At 38.2% G+C, this 26,898-nt stretch overlaps 1 protein-coding gene across 2 annotated transcripts in view; it reads left to right on the top strand.

Moving 5' to 3' along the window:
* Positions 1-26,898, top strand: part of eno1 (enolase 1) — a 55,939-nt gene that overhangs the window by 23,666 nt on the left and 5,375 nt on the right. The window contains exons 3-9 of one of the 2 annotated variants that reach the window (XM_062965672.1): positions 5,286-5,381; positions 7,447-7,505; positions 10,954-11,023; positions 13,943-14,076; positions 16,845-17,067; positions 21,191-21,388; positions 22,781-22,982. In XM_062965672.1, coding sequence (XP_062821742.1) covers positions 5,286-5,381; positions 7,447-7,505; positions 10,954-11,023; positions 13,943-14,076; positions 16,845-17,067; positions 21,191-21,388; positions 22,781-22,982 — 982 coding nt within the window. Of the gene's footprint in view, positions 1-5,285; positions 5,382-6,974; positions 7,203-7,446; positions 7,506-10,953; positions 11,024-13,942; positions 14,077-16,844; positions 17,068-21,190; positions 21,389-22,780; positions 22,983-26,898 lie in introns of those variants that run through there. The other variant, XM_062965673.1, reaches the window with a different exon arrangement.

Below are 26,898 nucleotides of genomic sequence, written 5' to 3'. Positions count from 1 at the left end.
TAGGAAACCCAGACAGGAAGCAATCAGGGCCAATTAACACCCCCCCCAACCAAGGATGCCCCCAGGGAGGAAGCCCCACTTGCCTTGCTTCCTAGACTTCCTACAGAGGAGGAGGAGGAGGCCGAGTTGGATGACCCAGTAGTCTGAATCAGTACAACTATTTCTGACAATGTATGCCAGATTTTCTCAAACTCGCATTTTCCAGAAGTGCTGGACATTCATTACTGCCTTGCACATCCATTAGAAAGTGTAGATTCTATATCTCTGCTAAACTAAATAGTTGCATACAGGTGTTAAAACTTTAATCCTTGGGAAAATCTACTTATAAATGAAGGTACTAGGACTTATTTAACAATTTCCCTCCGTTTCATAAATGGGGCCAAAAGTGGCTCACCCATGAATTAAAACAAGCTCCATAAATTAAAAAATAACAGTAGAAAATGAACATTCAATTAAATAAGTGTGTATGCATTAAATTAATTCACCCAAGTTAGGTAAGATAAGCAATACTTACTTCACAGGCTTCCCAAAAACCATATTGTCTTCCTAGGCTCCTTTCTGCCGCAGGAGACAGGAGTTGCCTCGATGGCGCCCCCCAACAACATGGCGCCACAGGCAAATGCCTAGTTTGCCTGGTGGTAGAACCGCCTCTGGTCTGGATACTCCCTAGTTCCAGCCACACATCAAGGCAATTAACTCTGTCCACGCTATAGTACAATCTGGATGATGCAGTCAGTTGCAATACAAGCAAGACACAGATTGCATTTAAACACTATCAATACACAAATCCCACATTGACCGAGTCGGTCCCTTCAAACCACTCCAGTAGGTTGAGTTACTCATGAGGGTCCTGTGTGCCGATTCTGGTCCAGATCCATCATCGGCGGAGGCACAGTTTCCCTGGTTGTGGGTGAACTACAACTCCCAAAACGGAAGCTCAGTTCCCCACAAACCTCTCCAGTAATCGAATTTCGGCATATCAGGTCTGTGTGCCAAGTTTGGTCCAGATTCATTAGTGTTTGGGATCACAGTGCTCTCTGGATGGAGGTGAACTACAACTCTCCCAAATCAAGGTGAATTTCCCACAGAGACCTCCAACTGCCTTGAACTACAACCATCATGCTTAAATTCTTTACTGTTCTACCTGTTGGTGATGGGAAATGCAGTCCGGTGGCATCTATTCCTGCTTTCTTAGTAAATTAGAAGCACCGTTACCTTCCCACCAGAGCAGTACCTATTGATCTACTCACACTCTGGGGGAGGTGGTGCTCAACTTCATTTCTAAATTGAAGAGCCGGCGTTGTCCGTAGACACCTCCAAGGTCATGTGGTCATAAGCATGACTGCATGGAGCACAGTTACCTTCCCGCCGGAGCAGTACCTATTGATCTACTCACACTCTGGGGGAGGTAGTGCTCAACTTCATTTCTAAATTGAAGAGCCGGCGTTGTCCGTAGACACCTCCAAGGTCATGTGGTCATAAGCATGACTGCATGGAGCACAGTTACCTTCCCGCCAGAGCAGTACCTATTGATCTACTCACACTCTGGGGGAGGTGGTGCTCAACTTCATTTCTAAATTGAAGAGCCGGCGTTGTCCGTAGACACCTCCAAGGTCATGTGGCCACTGGCATGACTGCATGGAGCACCGTTGCCTTCCCGCTGGAGCAGTACCTATTGATCTACTCACACTCTGGGGGAGGTGGTGCTCAACTTCATTTCTAAGTTGAAGAGCCGGCGTTGTCCGTAGACACCTCCAAGGTCATGTGGCCACTGGCATGACTGCATGGAGCACAGTTACCTTCCCGCTGGAGCTGTACCTATTGATCTACTCACATTTGCATGTTTTCGAACTGGTAGGTTGGCAGAAGCTGGGCAAACAGCGGGCGCTTATTCCGCTCTTGGGATTTGAACCTGGGACCTTTTGGTCCGCAAGTTCAGAAGCTCAGCGCTTTAACACACTGCCACCGGGGCCCCAGTGTCTTTATATATATAAACACTGGGACCCAGTAGTGTGTGTGTGTGTGTGTGTGTGTGTGTGTGTGTGTGTGTGTATATATATATATATATATACTATATTGTATAGTATATACAATTAGCATAGCATAATATATTATTAGCATAGCATGTTACTGCTGCCAATTGTGAGAGAAATAAGGCTGAACACTGTAAAAGCCACTCACTGTATGGCTATCAATCTCTTCCCAGTAGACGTAAATCAAGGAAAAGTTTCATGAGAACCACCACTCTTCTATGCAATGCTTTTGACATGAAATAAATATGAGTCAGGGACGATGGCAATGGCAGCTTAGCAAGGCCCAGGGTTGTTTTTCTGCACGCTTTCCTTGGAGTAAGTTGTACTACAACTCCCATCCCAATACCCAGTGTTTATAAACCTATTCAGAACCTTTCTGGAGCCTTGGACAGAGAGAAAAAAACATTGTAAATAAATGAGTCCTAATTCCATGCCTCTCTTCCAAAGAAGGCTTTGTCTCTCTATTAAAATTCCCGTCCATAGTCCTCAAACCATTCAACTTTGGTGCCTGCGTTTTCTCTAATGATAGCATTCCTGGGCTCATAGCCATTCTTAATTGGGATCCATGGTTAGCCATTTAATTGCACAACGAGGCGCTCTTCCCGTCTCCGTTGGACTTCCGGGCCTCTTGCCCATTAGCTCATCTCTTGTGCACCTGCTTCCTTTGTCTTTATCTGCTCCATGCCTTATAGCAGGGGTCCCCAAACTTTTAAAGCAGAGGGCCGGTCCACAATCCTTCAGACTGTGGAGGGGCCGAATTATCATTTGAAAAAAAAAATACAAACAAATTCCTATGCATACTGCACATGTCTTATTTGTAGTGCAACAACAACAACAATGAAAGAACAATACCATATTTAAAAATGAATAACCTATTTTAAAATTATTTAAAAATAATTTTATATTTATTTAAATATTAAATAAATAAATATTAAATAAATAAATAAATTTTAAAAATGAATAACCCTAACCAACATAAACCTATTAGGATTTCAATGGAAAGTGTGGGCCTGCTACTGGCCAATGAGATAGTCAAGTTAATTAGGATTGTTGTTGTTGTTCAAGTCATGCCTTCAAGTCATGTCAGACCTTGGCCGAGCCTAAGTTTAAAATTATTTATTTACTGCATTTATTTACTACATTTATATCCCACCCTTCTCACCCCGAAGGGGACTCAGAGCAGCTGTATGTACATACAATATATTATATTATTAGCATAACACAATATTAGCATTATATATTACTATATTGAACTATACCACTATACTATTATATAATATGTAATATATAACATATAATTAATATTATTATATGTTATTAGTATTCTATTGTATAACATAAGATTATTATCAATATTATATGTATATACAATATATTATATTATTAAAACTGATATAAAAATATATTATAAAACTGAGGGCGGGGGCCAGGTAAATGACCTTGGAGGGCCGCATCCGGCCCCCGGGCCTTAGTTTGGGGACCCCTGCCTTATAGTATTGGACGCTTCCATTGTGCAAAGCAGGAAAGACACATATGAAGTCTGCAAATAGGGTGGCCTCGATCTGCCTAATGAGTCTTCCGCCGGAATCGGAGAAGTTGGCCTCTTGCCGCTTTGGCCCGTCAAATAGAAATTTGGAGTTGTCTCCGAAATCTCTCTTGGTAATGGCAATAACTCGAGAGTAGTTGAGAAGTGGGATTCAGTAATGCCACAATGCGTTGGACGAGGACTTTGGAGATACCATTAAACCCACGTTGGGTAAGTCACACACTCTCAGCCTCAGATTAAGGCAAAGGACAAATCTCTGAACAAATCGTGCCGGGAAAACCCGTCAATCAGGGTTGGCTTAGGTTAGAAATAGCTTGAAGGCAAAACAACAGTATCAATCATAAAGGCTGATGGGTTGCTGTTAGTTTTCTGTGCTCTATAATAATAGCAATAATAGTAGTAATCGTAGTAGTAGTAAATAGTACTAATACAAATAATACAAATTTAGTAAATAATACTAATAGTCTCACTTATCCAACATAAACGGACCGGCAGAATGTTGGATAAGCGAATATGTTGGATAATAAGGAGGGATTAAGGAAAAGCCTATTAAACATCAAGTTAGGGTTATGATTTTACAAATGTTGGATAAGTGAGACTCTACTGTAGTAGTAAATAATACTAATACTAGTAAATAATACAATAATATGAATAGTAGTAAATAATACAAGTAAATAATATGAATAGTATATAATGCAAGTAAATAATACAAATAGTAGTAAATAATACAAGTAAATAATACGAATACTAGTAAATAATACAAATACAGTAGAGTCTCACTTATCCAACACTCGCTTATCCAACATTCTGGATTATCCAACACATTTTTGTAGTCAATGTTTTCAATACATCGTGATATTTTAGTTCTAAATTTGTAAATACAGTAATTACTACATAGCATTACTGTGTATTGAACTACTTTTTATGTTAAATTTGTTGTGTAGCATGATGTTTTGGTGCTTAATTTGTAAAATCATAACCTAATTTGATGTTTAATAGGCTTTTCCTTAATCCCTCCTTATTATCCAAGATATTCGCTTATGCAACGTTCTGCCAGCCCGTTTATGTTGGATAAGTGAGACTCTACTGTAGTAGTAAATAATGCTAATACAAATAATACAAATTTAGTAAATAATACTAAATAATACTAATAGTAGAGTCTCATTTATCCAACATAAACAGGCCGGCAGAATGTTGGATAAGCGAATATGTTGGATAATAAGGAGAGATTAAGGAGAAGCCTATTAAACATCAAATTAGGTTATTATTTTACAAATTAAGCACCAAAACATCATGTTATACAACAAATTTAACAGAAAAAGTAGTTCATTATGCAGTAATGCTATGTAGTAATTACGGTATTTACGAATTTAGCACCAAATTATCATGATGTATTGAAAACATTGACTACAAAAATGCATTGGATAATCCAGAAGGTTGGATAAGCGAGTGTTGGATAAGTGAGACTCTACTGTACTAGTAAATGATACTAATAGTAGAAAATGATACAAGTAAACAATAACTTTATTTTTGTACCCATCCTCCATCTCCCCAAAGTGTCCCTCTCTCTATGGCCATGTTCCAGAAGCAGCATTCTCTCCTGACGTTTCACCCACATCTATGGCAGGCATCCTCAGAGGTTGTGAGGTCTGTTCATGTGATCCTAGGCCCCTGGGACTGATTTCTTTCAATCTCTGTTTGTTTAGGTCTCTTCCGGGCCGCTGTTCCAAGTGGGGCTTCGACCGGGATCTACGAAGCCCTGGAGCTCCGCGACAACGACAAGACTCGCTTCCTGGGAAAAGGTAAAGAGAGGCCTTCCGGATGGGGAAACCGGGCTGTTCTCTTTTTCCTGGCCATCTGTCTTGGCCGGCGGTTGGCTGCTCTTCCTGCCAATCCCCCTTCCTCTGCTTTTGTGACTTTTGCTACTTCTGTCCTCCTTTCTGTGCTTGCATGCAGTGCATTTGCTTCTGAATCACATGCAAGCAATAGGGTGAGTTTGGGTAAAATGCAGCTCACAGCAAGCAGAGCATGAAGTGCCATTTGGCTGTAAAATAATAGTTGAGCATTCGGCTCACAGCAAACAGCGTGAAGTGCCACGTGGCTGTAAAATAATAGTTAAGCATTCAGCTCACAGCAAGCAGAGCATGAAGTGCCATGTGGCTGTTAAATAATAGTTGAGCATTCAGTTCACAACAAGCAGAGTGTGAAGTGCCATGTGGCTGTAAAATAATAGTTGAGCGTTCAGCTCACAGCAAGCAGAACGTGAAGTAAATTAATAATTGAGCGTTCAGCTCACAGCAAGCAGAGCATGAAGTGCCATGTGGCTGTAAAATAATAGTTGAGCATTCAGCTCACAGCAAGTGAAGCGTGAAGTGCCATGTGGATGCAAAATCATAGTTGAGCATTCAGCTCACAGCAAGCAGACGTGAAGTTCCATGTGGCTGTAAAATAATAGTTGAGCATTCAGCTCACAGCAAGTGAAGCGTGAAATGCCATGTGGATGCAAAATCATAGTTGAGCATTCAGCTCACAGCAAGCAGAGAGTGAAGTGCCGTGTGGCTGTAAAATAATAGTTGAGCACTCAGTTCACAGCAAGCAGAGCTTGAAGTGCCATGTGGCTGTGAAATAATAGTTGAGCATTCAGCTCACAGCAAGCAGCGTGAAGTGCCGTGTGGCTGTATAATAATAGTTGAGCATTCGGCTCACAGCAAGCAGAGAATGAAGTGCCATGTGGCTGTAAAATAATCGTTGAGCATTCAGCAAGCAGAGCGTGAAGTAAATTAATAGTTGAGCATTCATCTCATAGCAAGCAGAGCGTGAAGTGCCATGTGGCTGTAAAATAATAGCTGAGCATTCTGCTCACAGCACGCAGAGCATGAAATAAATTAATAGTTGAGCATTCAACTCACAGCAAGCAGAGCGTGAAGTGCCATATGGCTGTAAAATAATAGTTGAGCATTCATCTCTCAGCAAGCAGAGCGTGAAGTGTCATGTGGCTGTAAAATAATAGTTGAGCATTCAGCTCACCGCAAGCAGAGCGTGAAGTAAATTAATAGTTGAGCATTCGACTCACAGCAAGCAGATGTGAAGTGCCATGTGTGTTTAAAATCATAGTTGAGCATTCATCTTACAGCAAGCAGAGCGTGAAGTAAATTAATAGTTGAGCATTCAACTCACAGCGAGCAGAGAGTGAAGTGCCGTGTGGCTGTAAAATAATAGTTGAGCACTCAGCTCACAGCAAGCAGAGCGTGAAGTGCCATGTGGCTGTAAAATAATAGTTGACCATTCAGCTCACAGCAAGCAGCATGAAGTGCCATGTGGCTGTAAAATAATAGTTGGGCATTCAGCTCACAGCAAGCAGTGTGTGAAGTGCAAACCATGTCAATATCTGCACCTTTCTGCTTTCAGTTATGGAGCTGGAAGGATCCTCTGAACCACTTGCACGTGTTGATGTCCTTTCCCTTCCTTGCATGACCTGCTTTCGTCTTCTCTTGTGGGCCTTCATCTCTCCCCTTTCTTCCCCTTTCTTTCTCTTTCTTCCTTCCTCCGCTTGGTCCCGGTCAGGTGTCTCCCGAGCCGTTAAGTATGTAAACGAGTTCCTGGCGCCGGCGTTGTGCACTCAGGTAACTTGGCGGTGCCGCTCGAGACGGGCGCCCGCTCCTCGGTTGCATGGCCTTTGGAACTAACTCTGGGGCAGGCATTCCTAGACGATGGCTCCTCCCCGCGACCGAGTTCGGTCCGTCGCTAACCTTTAACCACGGAAACAACCACGTCTGGAGGGCGAGGTGGTCGGGGATCCTCTATTAATGCCTGCTTTGGCCTTGGTTGTGGGTTGGGTCAGTGATGTGATTTGCTTGTTCCTTCCAGGTGTCTCAAAAGCAGTTGAGCACATCAATAAAACAATTGCGCCTGCCCTGGTTAACAAGGTAGGAGCCTTCCTTATTTCACTAACCCTTTAGTGCATGTTTCACTCGCTGTCGCTTTTTAAGATTGATCATTTTTAAGAGCCGGCGGCATGGTGTAGCTTGGGTGAACAAACAAGAAATTCATTTATTTACCAGTATGTAATATACAATCTATATATATAAAAGAGTGATGGCATCAGGGCAGCGGACAAAACAACAAAACTAAAGGCCCCCCAACCTCGAAATTTGACAACACAACCCATCATCCACGCCTCTAGGTTGATACAACAAAAAGAAAAGAAAAATAAAGTCCTAATTACAGGGAGAGGAATAATTGTTTTTATCCAATTGCTGCCAGTTAGAAGGCTAATCTCCGCCCACTTGGTCTCCTAGCAAACCTACTCAGCCCAGGGGACAGGCACAGTTAGGCCTCACTTAGGCCTCTTCCACAGATTATCAGATTTTAACTGGATTATATGGCAGTGTATACTCAAGGCCCTTCCACATCTATATAACCCATTTAGAATCTTATATTATCTGCTTTGAACTGGATTATCTTGACTCCACACTGCCATATAATCCACTTCAGTGTGCATACTAAACATAAAGACAACCATACAACAGACATTCAATACCACCACTACCTCAACAATTTCTCACCAACACCACCAGACAACTCCACAGCAACGCGTGGCCGGGCACAGCTAGTAACTTATAAATATATAAATTATATATTAATTTATAATAAATATATACTATAAATATATACAGTATTTATAGTATTTATATTCCGTCCTTCTCACCTCAAAGGGGACTCGGGGCGGATTACAAAGCAGATATACGTGGTAAACATTCAATGCCATTAGACATACATAGTATTATTTATGTATTTATTTACTACATTTATATCCCGTTCTTCTCACCCCGAAGGGACTCAGAGCGGCTTACAAATCAAATGAACATACAATATATTATTAGCAGAGCACAATATTGTACTATATCAGTATATGTTACTATTATTAGTAATATTTATTTATGTATTTATTTACTACATTTATATCCCGCTCTTCTCACCCCGAAGGGGACTCAGAGCGGCTTACAAATCAAATGAACATACAATATATTAATAGCAGAGCACAATATAAGCATTAAATTACTATATTGTACTATATCGTTATATGGTAATATTATTAGTAATATTACATTTAATATATAACTAATATTATTATATTGCATTATTAGTAGTGTAATATTGTATTCCATTATAATAATATTATCAATATTATATGTATATTCAATATTTTATATATTTATACATTATTATAAATTATATATATATATATATATATATATATATATATATATATATATATATAAATTAGCATAGCATGTTGCTATAGCACAGGAGACAAGATGGAACTAACTTCCGGGCTCTCAGGTTTATTACAATAAATATATGTATGTACATATAGTATCGATAATATTATTATAATGTAATACTATATAATAATACACTATTATGATTGTATATTTATATTAGATGTAATATTACTAATAATAATGCAATATAGTCGTATAGTACAATATAATAATATATACTGCTCATATAGTGCTTATATTGTGCTATACTAATAATATAAAATATTGTATGTAAAGTAATACAGTAGAGTCTCATTTATCCAATGTTGGATAAGCGAATATGTTGGATAACACGGAGAGATTAAGGAAAAGCCTAATAAACATCAAGTTAGATTATGATTTTACAAATGAAGCACCAAAACATCATGTTATACAACAAATTTGACTGAAAAAGTAGTTCAATACGCAGGAATGATACGTTGTAATTACTGTATTTATGAATTTAGCACCAAAATATCATGATATATTGTAAACGTTGACTACAAAAATGGCTTGGATAATCCAGAAGCTTGGATAAGAGAGGCTTGGATAAGTGAAACTCTACTGTATTACCATATAATGATATAGTACAATATAGTAATTTAATACTTATATTGTGCTATGCTAATAATATATTGTATATTCATTTGATTTGTAAACCGCTCTGAGTCCCCTTCGGGGTGAGAAGAACGGGATATACATGTAGTAAATAAATACGTAAATAAATATTACTAATAATAGTAACATATAATGATATAGTACAATATAGTAATTTAATGCTTATATTGTGCTCTGCTATTAATATATTGTATGTTCATTTGATTTGTAAGCCGCTCTGAGTTTCCTTCGGGGTGAGAAGAGCGGGATAGAAATGTAGTAAATAAATAAATATAATATAATATATTGTATATACATATAATATTGACAATAATATAATGCAATAAAATATAATAATACACTTATAATTGTATATTTATATTACATGTAATATTACTAATAATTTTCAATATAGTTGTATAGTACAATATAATAAAATATAATGCTTATATTGTGCTATACTAATAATGTAATATACTGTATGTATATTTATTTGGGGTGAGAAGGGCAGGATATAAATGTCGCTAATAATAAATAAATATAGACACAGAGGCAAGTAAACGTTTTCCAGCTTCCGGCTTCATGAGGATATGCTCAATTCCGGCCACAGGGGGAGCTGCCGCTTCACTGTCCACTGTGACACCCGAGCCCTTGATGGGAGTACTTCCTCATTCTTCAACATGCTGCTGGAAATTAGTTAAATTAGCCTCCCTGCATAAAGCGATACCTAAATTTCCTACTTAATAGGTGCAACTGTCTTTCAGGCTTCTTAGGTAACAGCAAGCTACGCTATTAATATTCAGGGGCTTAACCCAACCTGGGCTTTGATCTCATGACCTCTCGGTCAGTAGTGATTTATTGCAGCTGCCTACTAACCAGCTGTGCCATAGCCCAGCCCTGCAAAAGATTGTGTGTTTGAGCATGCATATTTGGGAGACCTGCCGGAATGATGCTGTAATGCAAAAAATAATAAACTGCTTGCTGTCTTGGTGTCTCAACCTTACTTACATTTTAGCTGGATAAGTTTTGGGAATCTATGAGCGGTTCGACTAAAAAAATAACCCTCTCTTGTGGTGATTCCACCAAAATATAGCAGAGTGCTCGAAGCACACTTCATAACAAGCAGAAACTTAGGCGTGGTGAGCTGGGATAAGCTTCTGTTGTGTAGAATAGCACAGGATTGCAGTCAAAAATCTAAGTTCAAAAGTTTTTATTGAAGTAAAAGAAATATATTCTAGATAGGAAAGTTCTTGGAGCTAACTAACTTCCTAAAGATCTGAATAATGTGCATGCAGCTACATCTTGCCTGGAGAAGGGCAAGATGCATGATGTTTGGTAATACACTTTGAGGCGTCAGGAGAATAAAATGCACAAGGAGCCAGTTGTTGTAGCTCGTAGTGTTTGTCCCTATCATTTCCTAGATTGTATTTCTGCTCTCTCGCTCTCCTTATGGCCATTCTCTTTTCCTCTGCAGAACATTAGTGTTGTGGAGCAAGAGAAGATTGACAAGCTGCTGCTGGAGATGGACGGGTCTGAGAACAAATGTAAGCAAACTGGCAATCTATATATATACTAGCTGTGCCCGGCCACGCGTTGCTGTGGCAAAGTGGTGGTGGTATTGGTTAAAAGTTGTTGTGGATTTTTTATTTGGCATTATTTGTATTTTTTTAAATTAATTTTATTGTAACTTATCTTTTTATTTATTATATTTTATTATTTTGTTGTATTATTTTTAGTTATTTTGTTATAGTATTTTTTGGTATTAATTTTTTAGTGTTTTTAATTATTTACTGTTTTTATTATTTTTTATTGTATTATTTGTATTTATTTTATTTTTTATTCTTTTATTAACACTGGGCTGAGTGGGTTGCTAGGAGACCAAGTGGGCGGAGCTTAGCCTTCTAAACTGGCAGCAATTGGATAAAAACAATTATTCCTCTCCCTCTAATTAGGACTTTATTTTTCTTTTCTTTTTGTTGTATCAACCTAGAGGCGTGGATGATGGGTTGTGTTGTCAAATTTCGAGGTTGGGGGGCCTGTAGTTTTGTTGTTTTGTGGGTCGCCGTGATGCCATCACTCTTTTATATATATAGATAAATGTTCTGACCATTTCTGCCTTAAAGTAAACAGCGAAACTAAACACCCAAAACCCACAAAACTTGGCCACAAAAGACATGGTCATCCCTGCTGTGTTTAGACAGAAAAAAAACAAGAAAAATAAAGTCCTAATTAGAGGGAGAGGAATAATTGTTTTTTTTTTCTCCATTGCTGCCAGTTAGAAGGCTAAGCTCCACCCACTTTGTCTCCTAGCAACCCACTCAGCCATTTAATGGCACCCAGGGCCACTTCAATCAGGCCTATAAAATACAGATTATCTGATTTGAACTGGATTATATGGCAGTGTAGACTCAAGGCCGTTGCACACAGCTATATACAGTAGAGTCTCGCTTATCCAACACTCACTTATCCAACGTTCTGGATTATCCAACACATTTTTGTAGTCAATGTTTTCAATATATTGTGATATTTTGGTGCTAAATTCATAAATACAGTAATTACTACATAGCATTACTGCGTATTGAACTACTTTTTCTGCTAAATTTGTTGTATACCCTGATGTTTTGGTGCTTCATTTGTAAAATCATAACCTAATTTGATGTTTAATAGGCTTTTCCTTAATGCCTCCTTATTATCCAACATATTCGCTTATCCAACATTCTGCTGGCCCGTTTATGTTGGATAAGTGAGACTCTACTGTAACTCATTTATAAACTTATATTATATTATTTGAACTGGATTATCTTGAGTTCAAATATATTATATTTGAACTGGATTATCTTGAGTCCACACTGCCATATAATCCACTTCAGTGTGCATTTTATACAGCTTTGTAGAAGGGGGCTCATATAATCCAGTTCTAAGCAGATAATATAAGATTATATAGAGTCTCACTTATCCAACATAAACACCCCGGCAGAACTTTGGATAAGCGAATATGTTGGATAATAAGGGATTAAGAAAAAATCTATTGAACATCGAATTAGGTTATGATTTTACAAATTAAGCACCAAAACATCATGTTCTACAACAAATTTGACAGAAAGAGTAGTTCAATACGCAGTAATGCTATGTAGTAATTACTGTATTTACAAATTTAGCACCAAAACATTGCAACATTTACTACAAAAACATTGACTACTAAAAGGCCGACTGCGTTGGATAATCCAGAACATTGGATAAGCAAATGTTGGATAAGTGAGACTCTACTGTAATATGAAATAATTCCTGTGGCATAATAATACACAACAATATAATATCTAAAACCAGGACAGTCAATAAAGAGCAACACTCTGAAAGCAGGGAAATTGGGGGCTCCAGAAAGGAAACAATCAGGGCCAGCTAACACTTCCCAACAAAGGATTCTCCCAGGCAGGAAGCAGACAAGCTTTGAAGCTGCAAAGCCATTAAATGCTCATCAAGGTGGCTAATGGCAGCATTCATACCTGCCGCATCGAGACTATTCAAACGGGCCAACCAAGGATTCTGCAAGGGAGAAAGCGGCCAGGCTTGCAAGCAGCAAGGCTATTCAGTGCTTTTCAACTTGGCCTAGGTGAAAAATTCCCATGAGGCTACTCTGTCCCATTCACCCTGGCCTAGCAAGGATGCCCGATGTAGAAAGCAGCCAGGCTTTGAAGCTGCAAGACTATTCAGTGTAGTTCAATCTGGCCAAACAAGGATTCCCCTACAAAGGAAGTACAGTAGAGTCTCACTTATCCAACGTTCTGGATTATCCAACACATTTTTGTAGTCAATGTTTTCAATACATCATGATATTTTGGTGCTAAATTCATAAATACAGTAATTACTACATAGCATTATTGCGTATTGAACTACTTTTTCTGTCAAATTTGTTGTAAAACATGATGTTTTGGTGCTTAATTTGAAAAATCATAATCTAATTTAATGTTTAATAGGCATTTCCTTAATCTCTCCTTATTATCCAACATATTCGCTTATCCAACGTTCTGCCGGCCCGTTTACGTTGGATAAGCGAGACTCTGCTGTAGCCAGGCTTTGATTGAGGGTGTGACTCCAGCTACTCCAGAAAACGGCCAGGCTTTGAGGCTGCAAAGCTATTCACTGCTATTCAACCTGGCCGACAAAGGATTCCCATAAGCCACAGCAACGCGTGGCCAGGCAAAGCTAGTCTATCTATATATATAAAAGGCTTTTGGCATCACGGCGACGCACAAAGCAACAAAACCCCAAACCCCCCAAACTCAAAAATTGCAATGTTACAGCTAGTTACATACATATCTTAAAGACCAGTTGATTCCGTGGAGCAAGTTACAAACTGTTTACTGCTATTGAATGGTTATACATTTCACCATTTCTTGCTAGTTTATATTTTGTTCTGAACTGTTTGGTTGCATCTTGTTTCAACAATATATATTTTTTTACAGCCAAGTTTGGAGCCAACGCGATCCTGGGGGTCTCCCTGGCCGTGTGCAAGGCTGGGGCCTCTGAGAAGGGGGTCCCTTTGTACCGACACATTGCCGACCTCGCCGGCAACAAGGAGGTCATTCTGCCCGTCCCGGTAAGCCTTCTGTACATGCACCGGAGCACTATTCCTCTCCAGTGTCCAAACAAAGCCACTGTGTTTCGGTGATACGTTACCATTCTAGGAAATAAGACAGAGCCTTAAAAGTAGAATCATAGAGTTGGGTGAGACCCCGAGGGCCATCCAGTCCAACCTCTTCTACCAACACAGTCAAAGCACTCCTAACAGATGGCCATCCAGACTCTGATAGGTCTGAATGCCAGACCTATTGTGTGCAATATTTGAACTAAACTTTCTTTCAACTATGGACCTGACTACAGCCTAAGTGAATTAATTACTAGATGGGGTTTTTAACCTAGTGAAGGTTTTAATTGTGTATTGTTTATATTTTGATTATATTTGATGTGGGTTTTTACAGTTTTATTATATATGGAAATGTGTTTATGGTGGGATTGTTTACTGTCATTTGGTTTTTATATGTGGTTTACCATTTTGAGTCCCGATGCAGGAGAAAAGCGGAATAGAAATAAATAGATTAAATATTAATAATATTAATAATAATATTAATAATACTGTATATACTCGAGTATAAGCCTAGTTTTTCAGCCCTTTTTTTAAGACTGAAAAAGCCCCCCTTGTCTTATACTCGGGTGAGAGTCCTGGTTGGCTTATATTTGGGTCGGCTTATACTCAAGAATATATGGTACATTTATTATATTTCTTTATGATTATTGGTATTATTACATTTATTATTTTTCTCTATTATTGTTGCTACTATTACATTTATTTTACTCTGTTTTTATTATTATTATTATTAATACATTTATTTTACTCTGATATTATTATTATTGCATTTATTATTTTACTCTATTATTAAAAGGATAAATAAGCACATTTACATTGAAGAAGATGAGAATAATGATTTGATCAGAGTTGGACAGTCATATCTTATATTTGAGCATTATGTAAATATTCAAAAACATTGAACCTACTGATGCCTCAATTAATGTAATTTTATTGGTATCTATTTTTATTTCTGAAATTTACCACCCTCGGTTTATAACTGGAGTCAATGTTTTCCATGTTTTTTTGTGGTAAAATTGGGTGCCTCGGCTTATATTCGGGTCGGTTTATACTCGAGTATATACGGTATATTAAATAATAATAATAATAATAATAATAATAATAATAATAATGAATATTAATGGATCTAATTAATTATATGCTTTTAAGCCTGAATAATGTATTTTATGGATTATTGTTAATGGTTTTAAATATGTTGTTGTTTTTTTAATTAGTTTTCTTAAAATACATCAAATACATCAGTACCTTCCATTCTCTTATATTTCACACTTAATTCAATGTTGTTGTTTTTTACTGATTTTGTGTGGCATTGAATTTTGCGGGTTGTTGTAAGCTGCCCCGAGTCCCCTCGGGTGAGAAGGGCAGGGTAGAAATGTTGTAAATAAATAAAATATTAATAATATTAATAATAATGATATTAATAATGATATTAATAATGGTCTCAATGGAACAATGGGTTCAAATGGCAGGAAACGAGAATATTAGGGAGAACTTCCTGACCATAAGACAGTGGAATATGCTTCCATAGGAATCTCCTTCTCTGGAGACTGGATGGCCATTGTAAAGGATTTATAACGACTGCCACCAATTTGTAAAGGACTATGAACGACTAACACCTATTTGGAAAGATGCAACCACCAAAGACTCAGGGAGGAGACCTTTTATTTTTACTTTAAAGGGTAGCGTAACTTGGTTTAGAATATATGCGACAGAGGCTTAGATGTTGGAAGAACAATAACAAGTTTATTCAGGCACAGAGCTTAGTGGTTACAATGTTGTTTCCCACTTCGAGATATTCTTATTAACAGTTACAATACTAGAATGAGATGAATCAACTCTCTAAAGTATCACTTCTTTTACTTAAAGTAGTTAAAACTTCTTCCTCTGCTACTTTTAAACCGTTACTTCAATGGATCTCTGTGAGTCCAGCTGGGATTGGTTCCCAAAGTCTGAAACTTGGACTATCCAGTGACTTCAAACCACAGTCACCCCTGTGATATACTATCACAGATTCTCTGTGCCTTACCAGGACACAGACTACATTAAATAAGTCACCAAACTTATTTAAAACCGAGTCAAAATGAACAATGGAGTCTCCTTGATCCCATCAACCTGGAATCAATCTTCCCTGTGCCTCATCAGAGCACAGACTGACTTTTTTTTTAAAACTCTGCACTTCTTCAACTAAACGGCAGTTGGCTCCGCCTACTTCTCCACAGCAAGCAGCCTCTGAGTGCTGAGATGCAATAACTGTAATACTTACCCTTTTAAAACATAAACACACAATTAAACATAACATCTGTAAATCAAAATTTGTACAGCCATTAATCAGGAGGGATCTGATGGTGTCTGGGAGGAACGGGGTTGGACTGGATGGCCTTTTGGGACCCTTTCCAACTCTCTATCTACCATTTTGTTACTTGCCCTTCCAATCTCCTTCTCAGGAGGGTTTTAAGCAAATTTTGGATGGCCATCTGTTGGGAGAGCTTTGATTGTGTTTTTCCTGCCTGGAAGAAAGGAGTTGGACTGAGTGGCCCTTGGGGTCTGTTCTAATATTCTATGTGGCTGAAAGATTCCCATCTTTCCTTGTTGTGCTTCTGTAGAAAACGTACCGAGGCTGCTATGAGCAGTGGGCTACCGTTCTAGGTAACTCTATGGTTCTAGGTCACCCTATGCGGAAGAAGAGGCCACCTTCTGATCTGTGGTCTTGCTTCCTCCAGGCTTTCAACGTCATCAACGGTGGATCCCACGCTGGGAATAAGCTGGCCATGCAGGAGTTCATGATCCTCCCCATCGGGGCCGAGAGCTTCAAGGAGGCCATGCGCATCGGGGCCGAGGTCTACCACAACCTGAAGAACGTCATCAAGGAGAAGTACGGGAAGGACGCCACCAACGTGGGCGACGAGGGCGGCTTTGCGCCAAACATCCTGGAGAACAAAGAAGGTAAGGAGATGACGTCTTCTTCACCTTCAACCTTCATTGGCTCACAGAAGCATCCAGTGAGCCCAGAATCTCAAGGCAGGTCCATCACACTATCTGCTTTGAGACTCCCCCATTCCCCTCTCCATTGGCCCCATAGTATTATTATTATTATTATTATTATTATTATTATTATTTTCTCCTCACCCCAAAGACTCTTCCCCCATTCCCCTCTCCATTGGTCCCTTATTATTATTATTATTATTATTATTATTATTATTATTATTATTATTATTTTCTCCTCACCCCAAAGACTCTTCCCCCATTCCCCTCTCCATTGGCACCATATTATTATTATTATTATTATTATTATTATTATTATTATTATTATTATTATTATTATTATTTTCTCCTCACCCCAAAGACTTCCCCATTCCCCTCTCCATTGGCCCCATAGTATTATTATTATTATTATTATTATTATTATTATTATTATTATTATTATTATTTTCTCCTCACCCCAAAGACTTCCCCATTCCCCTCTCCATTGGCCCCATAGTATTATTATTATTATTATTATTATTATTATTATTATTATTTTCTCCTCACCCCAAAGACTCCCCATTCCCTCTCCATTGGCCCCATATTATTATTATTATTATTATTATTATTTTATTTTCTCCTCATTCCCTTCTCCATTGGCCCCATATTATTATTATTATTATTAGTATTAGTAGTATTATTAGTATTAGTAGTATTATTTTCTCCTCACCCCAAAGACTCCCCCATTCCCTCTCCATTGGCCCCATATTATTGTTATTATTTTATTTTCTCCTCATTCCCTTCTCCATTGGCCCCATATTATTATTATTATTATTATTATTATTATTATTATTATTATTATTATTATTTTCTCCTCACCCCAAAGACTCCCCCATTCCCCTCTCCGTTGGACCCATATTATTATTATTATTATTATTATTATTATTATTATTATTATTATTGTTGTTGTTGTTATTATTGTTATTATCATTATTTTCTCCTCATTCCCTTCTCCATTGGCCCCATATTATTGTTATTATTATTATTATTATTATTATTATTAGCTTTTTATATATATAGATTTATAGTCCGCCCTTCTCACCCCGAAGGGGACTTGGGGTAGAGCAAAACATATATAATTTATATATATGCTTTATTTATAACATACATAAACACACAAATCGGTTATCACATTAAAACCATTATTTAAAACCATCACAAGCCAGCTGTGAAATTTCCTATTGTTGCCATTATTGATGGTTGTAGAGCAGGCACGGGTAAATTTCGTCCCTCCATATGTTTTGGAAGTCGATTCCCACAATTCGTAACAGCCTACTGGGCCAGCTAACACCTCCCAACAAAGGATTCCCCCAGGCAGCAACCAGCCAGCCTTGGAAGCTGCAAGGCTATTCAATGCTAATCAAAGTGGCCAATGGCTATATAAACAGACAGTAATTCTTTCTTCCAACCTGGATATATAAACTCCATTTTCCTAGTTTCCAACAGACCTCACAATCTCTGAGGATGCCTGCCATAGATGTGGGCGAAACGTCAGGAGAGAATGCTTCTGGAACATGGCCATACAGCCGGGAAAACTCACTGTCTCTTTCTCTATCTATCAAATGTCCCATTAGTTACTTCTTTGCAAGTTAAAGAACAAAATATCCAACCTGAGTAATTTCAAACCAAAAAGTGCACACAAAAATGGGAATAAATAGAAAACAGTGCAATATACAGTTGCCCTTACATGTTACTGTGTCAAACATTTTACAGCCTGACAATGTTTTTGTAACAAATTCCAAAAAAAAGCAAATATTGACGTTGCAGTTGTATATGTGGGAAGTTATTGTATTGTGCCATTTTGTTACTATTACACTAGGTAACAAAATTTGGAAGAAAAATATTCCTGGTTTGGAAGTATTATTTTCTTTTTAATTGTGCAGTACTTACTAAATAATTATAACATATTGTATATACATATAATATTCATAATATTATTTTGTAATACAATATAATACTAATAATACAATATAATAATATTAATTATATTTTACATGTAATATTACTAAAAATATTACAATATATTGCTATAGTACAATATAGTAATTTATTGCCAGTATTGTTCTATGCTAATAATATAATATTGTATGTAAATTTAATTTAATTTGGGGTGAGAAGGGCGGCATATAAATGTAGCAAATAAATAATAATAAATAATAAATACTCTGAAAGTTGTTGTTCTACTCCAGAAACTTCGTTTTTGTGGCTGCCACAAACTATGTTGAATTGGTTGAGACTTGATGATCTATTCATTGAAAAGCTATAGAAAAATGTGCTTAAAGATGTCTTGCAAAAAACATTTTTTTGCAGTTTAATAAACTTTTCCCATGTTTTAATGATAGAACCAATTTGAAAATGACATTCACAACCTAGGAACAAAAATTGAGTCACATTATTATTATTATTATTATTATTATTATTATTATTAATGGGGCTTGAGGATCTATAAATTTTGGTATCTGTAAAGGGTCCCGGAAATAATAATAATAATAATAATAATAATAATAATAATAATAATAATAATAATAATAGTATCTTTATTATTATTTTTATTAATAATAAAAGTGCAAAATAAACTCCAGTGGATACCAAGGGCCTGCTGTGTAATGTAAAGCAAACTGACCAATACTGTATAGTAAATGTAAATATATATTTAGTAAAAATGTAAATATTGATATTAAGTCTAGTCGAGTCCAAATCTGGGGGTTGGTGCTCATCTCCATATCTAAGCCGAAGAGCCGGCGTTGTCCATAGACACCTCCTAGGTCATGAGACCATTGGCATGACTGCATGGAGCACCATTACCTTCCCACCGGAGCAGTACCTATTGATCTACTCACACTCTGGGGGTTGGTGCTCATCTCCATTTCTAAGCTGAAAAGCCGGCGTTGTCCATAGACACCTCCTAGGTCATGAGACCATTGGCATGACTGCATGGAGCACCATTACCTTCCCACCGGAGCAGTACCTATTGATCTACTCACACTCTGGGGGTTGGTGCTCATCTCCATTTCTAAGCTGAAAAGCCGGCGTTGTCCATAGACGACACCTAGGTCATGTGGCCATTGTCATGATTCCATGGAGCACCATTACCTTCCCACCAGAGCAGTACCTATTGATCTACTCGCACTCTGAGGGTTGGTGCTCATCTCCATTTCTAAGCTGAAAAGCCGGCGTTGTCCATAGACACCTCCAAGGTCATGTGGCCATTGGCATGACTGTACGGAGCGCTGTTACCTTCCCACCGGAGCAGTACCTATTGATCTACTCACACTCTGGGGGTTGGTGCTCATCTCCATATCTAAGCCGAAGAGCCGGCGTTGTCCATAGACACCTCCAAGGCCATGTGGCCATTGTCATGATTCCATGGAGCACCGTTACCTTCCCATCGAAGTGGTACCTATTGATCTACTCACATTTGCATGTTTTCGAATGGCTAGGTTGGCAGAAGCCGGGGCTAACAGTGGGAGCTCACCTGGTCCTGTGGATTTGAACCATCGACCTTTGGGTCAGGAAGTTCTGCAGCTTGGCGGTTTAACCCGCTGCGATTTTAGAACCATAATAATAATAACAACAACAATTCGGGGCGGCTCACATGGGTCCAAGCCCAAATAACCACAATAAAACGAGATAAAATACATTCAGAACCAAAACTTTGGAAAAATAAGGAACCGAAGTGTGATTGTGTTCTTTTCTGGGATCCCAAGGCTTCTGCTGTGGCAACATGAACCAGACGCTCCAGCAATGCAAAAAACTTGCTGAGAGTTCCTAATCTATTTTATTTTTAATATGTGACTCAGTTGCTTACTGTAAATTTGTAAACCAGCTGCCAGATGACTGCTAAGTCAGCTTTGTAGTTTTAGTGTCTCATGCAACTCTGTACTTACGAAGGGTTGTTGTATGTCTTTCGGGCTGTATGGCCATGTTCCAGAAGCATTCTCTCCTGACGTTTCGCCCACATCTATGGCAGGCATCCTCAGAGGTTGTGAGGTGTATATATAAAAGTCGAAGATTTGCTTATAACGTTGTCTTTCATGCCTCGCAGCTCTGGAACTGCTGAAGACCGCCATCGGCAAGGCTGGCTACACCGACAAGATCGTCATCGGGATGGATGTGGCCGCCTCCGAATTCTATCGCGACGGGAAATACGACCTGGACTTCAAGTCCCCGGATGACCCCAGCAGATACATCAGCCCTGACCAGCTGGCTGATCTGTACAAGGGGTTCGTGAAGAACTATCCAGGTGAGTCGAAGCGAAATGGATGGATGTGTATGTAAAGACAGCTCCTTAAGGACAATGTACGAGAGCTATCCAGAAAGTAGATTACGTTTTGGAATTAAAAATGAACAAAGTATAGGAGAAAACATTTACCATATGCAGTTGAAAGCCACACTCAAATACCTCTTCTCAACATAGTCGCCATTCAAATCTAGGCACTTATCATAGAGAGGAATGAGCTTGGAAACTCCTTCCCCACAAAACTCTGCCGCTTGCATCCTCAACCAGCCGGTCATTTATCATAGCGATGAATGAGCTTGGAAACTCCTTCCCCACAAAACTCTGCCACTTGCATCCTCAACCAGCCGGTCATTTATCATAGCGATGAATGAGCTTGGCAACTCCTTCCCCACAAAACTCTGCCGCTTGCCTCCTCAACCAGCCGGTCATTTATCATAGCGATGAATGAGCTTGGCAACTCCTTCCCCACAAAACTCTGCCGCTTGCGTCCTCAACCAGCCGGTCATTTATCATAGCAATGAATGAGCTTGGAAACTCCTTCCCCACAAAACTCTGCTGCTTGTGTCCTCAACCAGCCGGTCATTTATCATAGCGATGAATGAGCTTGGCAACTCCTTCCCCACAAAACTCTGCCGCTTGCATCCTCAACCAGCCGGTCATTTATCATAGCGATGAATGAGCTTGGAAACTCCTCCCCCACAAAACTCTGCCACTTGCATCCTCAACCAGCCGGTCATTTATCATAGCGATGAATGAGCTTGGCAACTCCTTCCCCACAAAACTCTGCCGCTTGCTTCCTCAACCAGCCGGTCATTTATCATAGCAATGAATGAGCTTGGAAACTCCTTCTCCACAAAACTCTGCTGCTTGTGTCCTCAACCAGCCGGTCATTTATCATAGCGATGAATGAGCTTGGCAACTCCTTCCCCACAAAACTCTGCCGCTTGCCTCCTCAACCAGCCGGTCATTTATCATAGGGATGAATGAGCTTGGAAACTCCTTCCCCACAAAACTCTGCCGCTTGCATTCTCAACCAGCCAGTCACCACTTTCTGCAGCTGCGCATTGTCGCCATGAATGAGCTTGGCAACTCCTTCCTCACAAAACTGCCGCTTGCATTCTCAACCAGCCAGTCACCCCTTCCCGCAGCTGTTCATCGTCAGGATGCAAGCGGCAAAGTTTTGTGGGGAAGGAGTTGCCAAGCTCATTCTTCACTATGATAAGTGCCTAGATTTGAATGCCGACTATGTTGAGAAGTGGTATTTGGGTGTGGCTTTCACCTGCATATGGTGAATGTTTTCTCCTATACTTAGTTCATTTTTATTTCTAATCTACTTTCTGGATATCTCTCGTAGAACTGACCTTGAAAGATAAAACTATATTTCTCTATTCCCAGTGGTATCCATTGAGGACCCCTTTGACCAGGACGACTGGGCCGCCTGGAAGAAGTTCACCGCCAGCGCCGGGATCCAGGTGGTGGGGGACGACCTGACGGTGACCAACCCCAAGCGGATCGCCAAAGCCGTGGAGGAGAAGTCCTGCAACTGCCTGCTGCTCAAAGTGAACCAGATCGGCTCCGTCACAGAGTCCCTTCAGGCGTAAGTCCCTCTTATTGACAATGGGCATCATTCTGTTTTTTGGGGTCAATGAGGTGCAGTCAGACCTCCAGTGTAACCCGTAAATTGCATGTAGTCCTGAGCATTTTTCAGGTCCCAGAATCCCCCATGGACTTGCAACAATTCTCCATGGTTAAAGGCTTTTCGCCCATTTTTTGGGGGGTGAAAAATGCATGAGGACTACCCAAAGTATTATTATTATTATTAGCGACATTTATATCCCGCCCTTGTCACTCCGAAGGGGACTCAGAGCGGGTTACAAGTTATATATACATACAATATATTATAATTATAATTACAATATATTAACTTGTTTATATCTTGTTTTCTTTTGAGCTTGGGCCCCATGTTAGCTGCCCCGAGTCCCTTCGGGGACATGGTGGCGGGATATAAAAATAAAGTATTATTATTACTACTATTATTACATATATATACACATACAATATATTATGTTATTAGTATAGCACAATATAAGCATTATATGTTTCTATATTGTACTGTACCACTATATTGTAATATTATTAGTGATATTACATGCTGTATAAATATGCAATTATAATAGTGTATTATTCTTATATTATATTACATTATAATATTAATATTACATGTATATACAATATATTATTAGTACAGCATAATATAAGCGTTGTATATTACTATATTGTACTATACCACTATATTGCAATATTATTAGTAATATTACATGCTGTATAAATATGCAATTATAATACTGTATTATTCTTATATTGTATTACATTATAATATTAATATTACATGTATATACAATACTAGCTGTGCCCTGCCACACGTTGCTGTGGCGAAGTCTGGTGTTATGGGAAATAAAGTGTGGCAGTGTGGAGTCAATGCAGTTCAAAGCAGATAATATAAGATTCTAAATGGGTTATATAGCTGTGTGGAAGGGCCTTGAGTCTACATTGCCATATAATCCAGTTCACATCTGATAATCTGTATTTTATAGGCAGTGTGGAAGAGGCCTAAGGGAGGCCTAACTCTGCCTGTCCCCTGGGCTGAGTGGGTTGCTAGGAGACCAAGTGGGCGGAGCTTAGCCTTCTAACTGGCAGCAATTGGATAAAAACAATTATTCCTCTACTTCTAATTAGGACTTTATTTTTCTTTTCTTTTTGTTGTATCAACCTAGAGGCATGGATGAGGGGTTGTGCTGTCAATTTTCTAGGTTGTGGGGTGTTTAGTTTTGTTGTTTTGTTGGTCGCCGGGATTCCATCACTCTTTCATATATACAGTAGAGTCTCACTTATCCATGCTAAACGGGCCGGCAGAAGCTTGGATAAGCGAATATCTTGGATAATAAGGAGAGATTAAGGAAAAGCCTATTAAACATCAAATTAGGTTATGATTTTACAAATGAAGCACCAAAACATCATGTTAGACACCAAATTTGACAGAAAAAGTAGTTCAATACGCAGTAATACTACGTAGGAATTACTGTATTCACGAATTTAGCACCAAAATATCATGATATATTGAAAACATTGACTACAAAAATGGCTTGGATTATCCAGAGGCTTGGATAAGCGAGGCTTGGATAAGTGAGACTCTACTGTATATATAGATATAGATATAGATATTATTAGTACAGCATAATATAAGCGTTGTATATTACTATATTGTACTATACCACTATATTGCGATATTATTGGTAATATTACATGTAATATACATATACAATTATTATTGTTATATTGGATTATATTATAATATTATCAATATTATATGTATATAATTATATTATTATATTATTAGTATAGCATAATATGAGTATTATATATCGTTATATTGTTAAAATATAAAATGCAACTATTTTGGTTCCCCACTTCCTCGTCAATCCATTTGTTTGACCTCAAATGCTCCGAGTGACAGCTGGATATGATGTAGTGCCTGGAAGACCATAATGCAGAGGTGCAGTTGTGGGAAAATAATATTTCCTTGCACTTAGCATCTCCATTTTGTTTAAAATGCTCAGCATGTGCTTGGGGAGCAATGACGAGTAGGCATCACTAGGTGTCAGTAGTCACCTTCTGTATTAACTAACTACAGTAGAGTCTCACTTATCCAACACTTGCTTATCCAACATTCTGGATTATCCAACACATTTTGGTAGTCAATGTTTTCAATATATCGTGATATTTTGGTGCTAAATTCATAAATACAGTAATTACTACATAGCATTACTGCGTATTGAACTACTTTTTCTGCCAAATTTGTTGTCTAACATGATGTTTTGGTGCTTCATTTGTAAAATCATAACATGATTTGATGCTTAATAGGCTTTTTCTTAATGCCTCCTTATTATCCAACATATTCGCTTATCCAACATTCTGCCAGCCTGTTTATGTTGGATAAGTGAGACTCTACTGTACTATAGTTTCCTGCTTTCTCTTACACCAGTGGTTCTCAAGCTGTGGGACTACAACTCCTAGAAATCCCAACCAGTTTAACATTATTATTATTATTATTATTATTATTATTATTATTATTATTATTATTATTATAACTTTATTTATACCTTGCCTTCCTCCCCATGGGGACTCATGTCATGTTGGTGACATATTTTTGAGACATGCATCATTTTGCGACACAGTAATTTAGTTTTGTAACGGTAGCAAACCAAATGTTACACCAACCCCTCACAAGAGATATGGATACATGCGTAAGTTTAATAATGGAATAGATGGGAATGCAACATACCTAAAATATATAATTAATAATAATAATAATAATAATAATAATAATAATAATAATAATAATAAAACTTTATTTATATACCGCCCTATCTCCCGGATGGGACTCAGGGCGGTTTACAGTCATAAAAGCAAACACAAACATTACATAACAACATAATACACATTATTAAACAAAGTAAAATAATACAATTATAACAATAAATCACACTTACATGACCAGATCAAGGGGACGGGAACCATAAAACCAATATATTAAAATGTATCATTTTAGGCTAGGGAAATCTTGTGCAATATAATTTACTGCCTATTTTACATAGACTCAAGAAGTTTCTATTATTATTATTATTATTATTATTATTATTATTATTATTATTATTATTTGAAACACAAGATGAGTCCACAGCAGACACTCTGCTGGTTGTTGTATTGGATCACACGTCGGACACTATTATTATTATTATTATTATTATTATTATTATTATTATTATTATTATTATAACACAAGATGAGTCCACAACAGACATTCTGCTGGCTGTTGTATTGGATCACACGGACACTATAATAATTATTATTATTATTAGGAACACAACAAGATGAGTCCACAGCAGACACTCTGCTGGCTGTTGTATTGGATCACACATCAGCCACTATTATTATTATTACTATTATTATTATTATTATGAACACAACAAGATGAGTCCACAGCAGACACTGCTGGCTGTTGTATTGGATCACACGTCGGGCACTTTCCAAGTGATGTATCGGTGAATAATGCGTGCAGATCCCAGTAAGGGAATAATAATAATAATAATAATAATAATAATAATAATAATAATAATAATTATTATTATTATTATTATTATTATTATAGGAGCCCCCAGATGGCGTAGTGGACTAAGTGACTTGAAGGTTGGGTTGCTGACCTGAAAGCTGCCAGGTTCGAATCCCACCTGGGGAGAGTGTGGATGAGCTCCCTCTATCAGCTCCAGCTCCATGCGGGGACATGAGAGAAGCCTCCCACAAGGATGGTAAAGACATCAAAACATCCGGGCAATGTCCCCTGGGCAACGTCCTTGCAGACGGCCAATTCTCTCACTCCAGAAGCAACTCTGGTTGCTCCTGACACGAAAATAATAATAATAATAATAATAATAATAATAATAATAATAATAATA

Source organism: Anolis carolinensis, unplaced genomic scaffold (genome assembly GCF_035594765.1).
Source record: "Anolis carolinensis isolate JA03-04 unplaced genomic scaffold, rAnoCar3.1.pri scaffold_15, whole genome shotgun sequence".
Lineage (NCBI taxonomy): Eukaryota > Metazoa > Chordata > Lepidosauria > Squamata > Dactyloidae > Anolis > Anolis carolinensis.
This window is presented reverse-complemented; position numbering and strand designations above follow the sequence as displayed.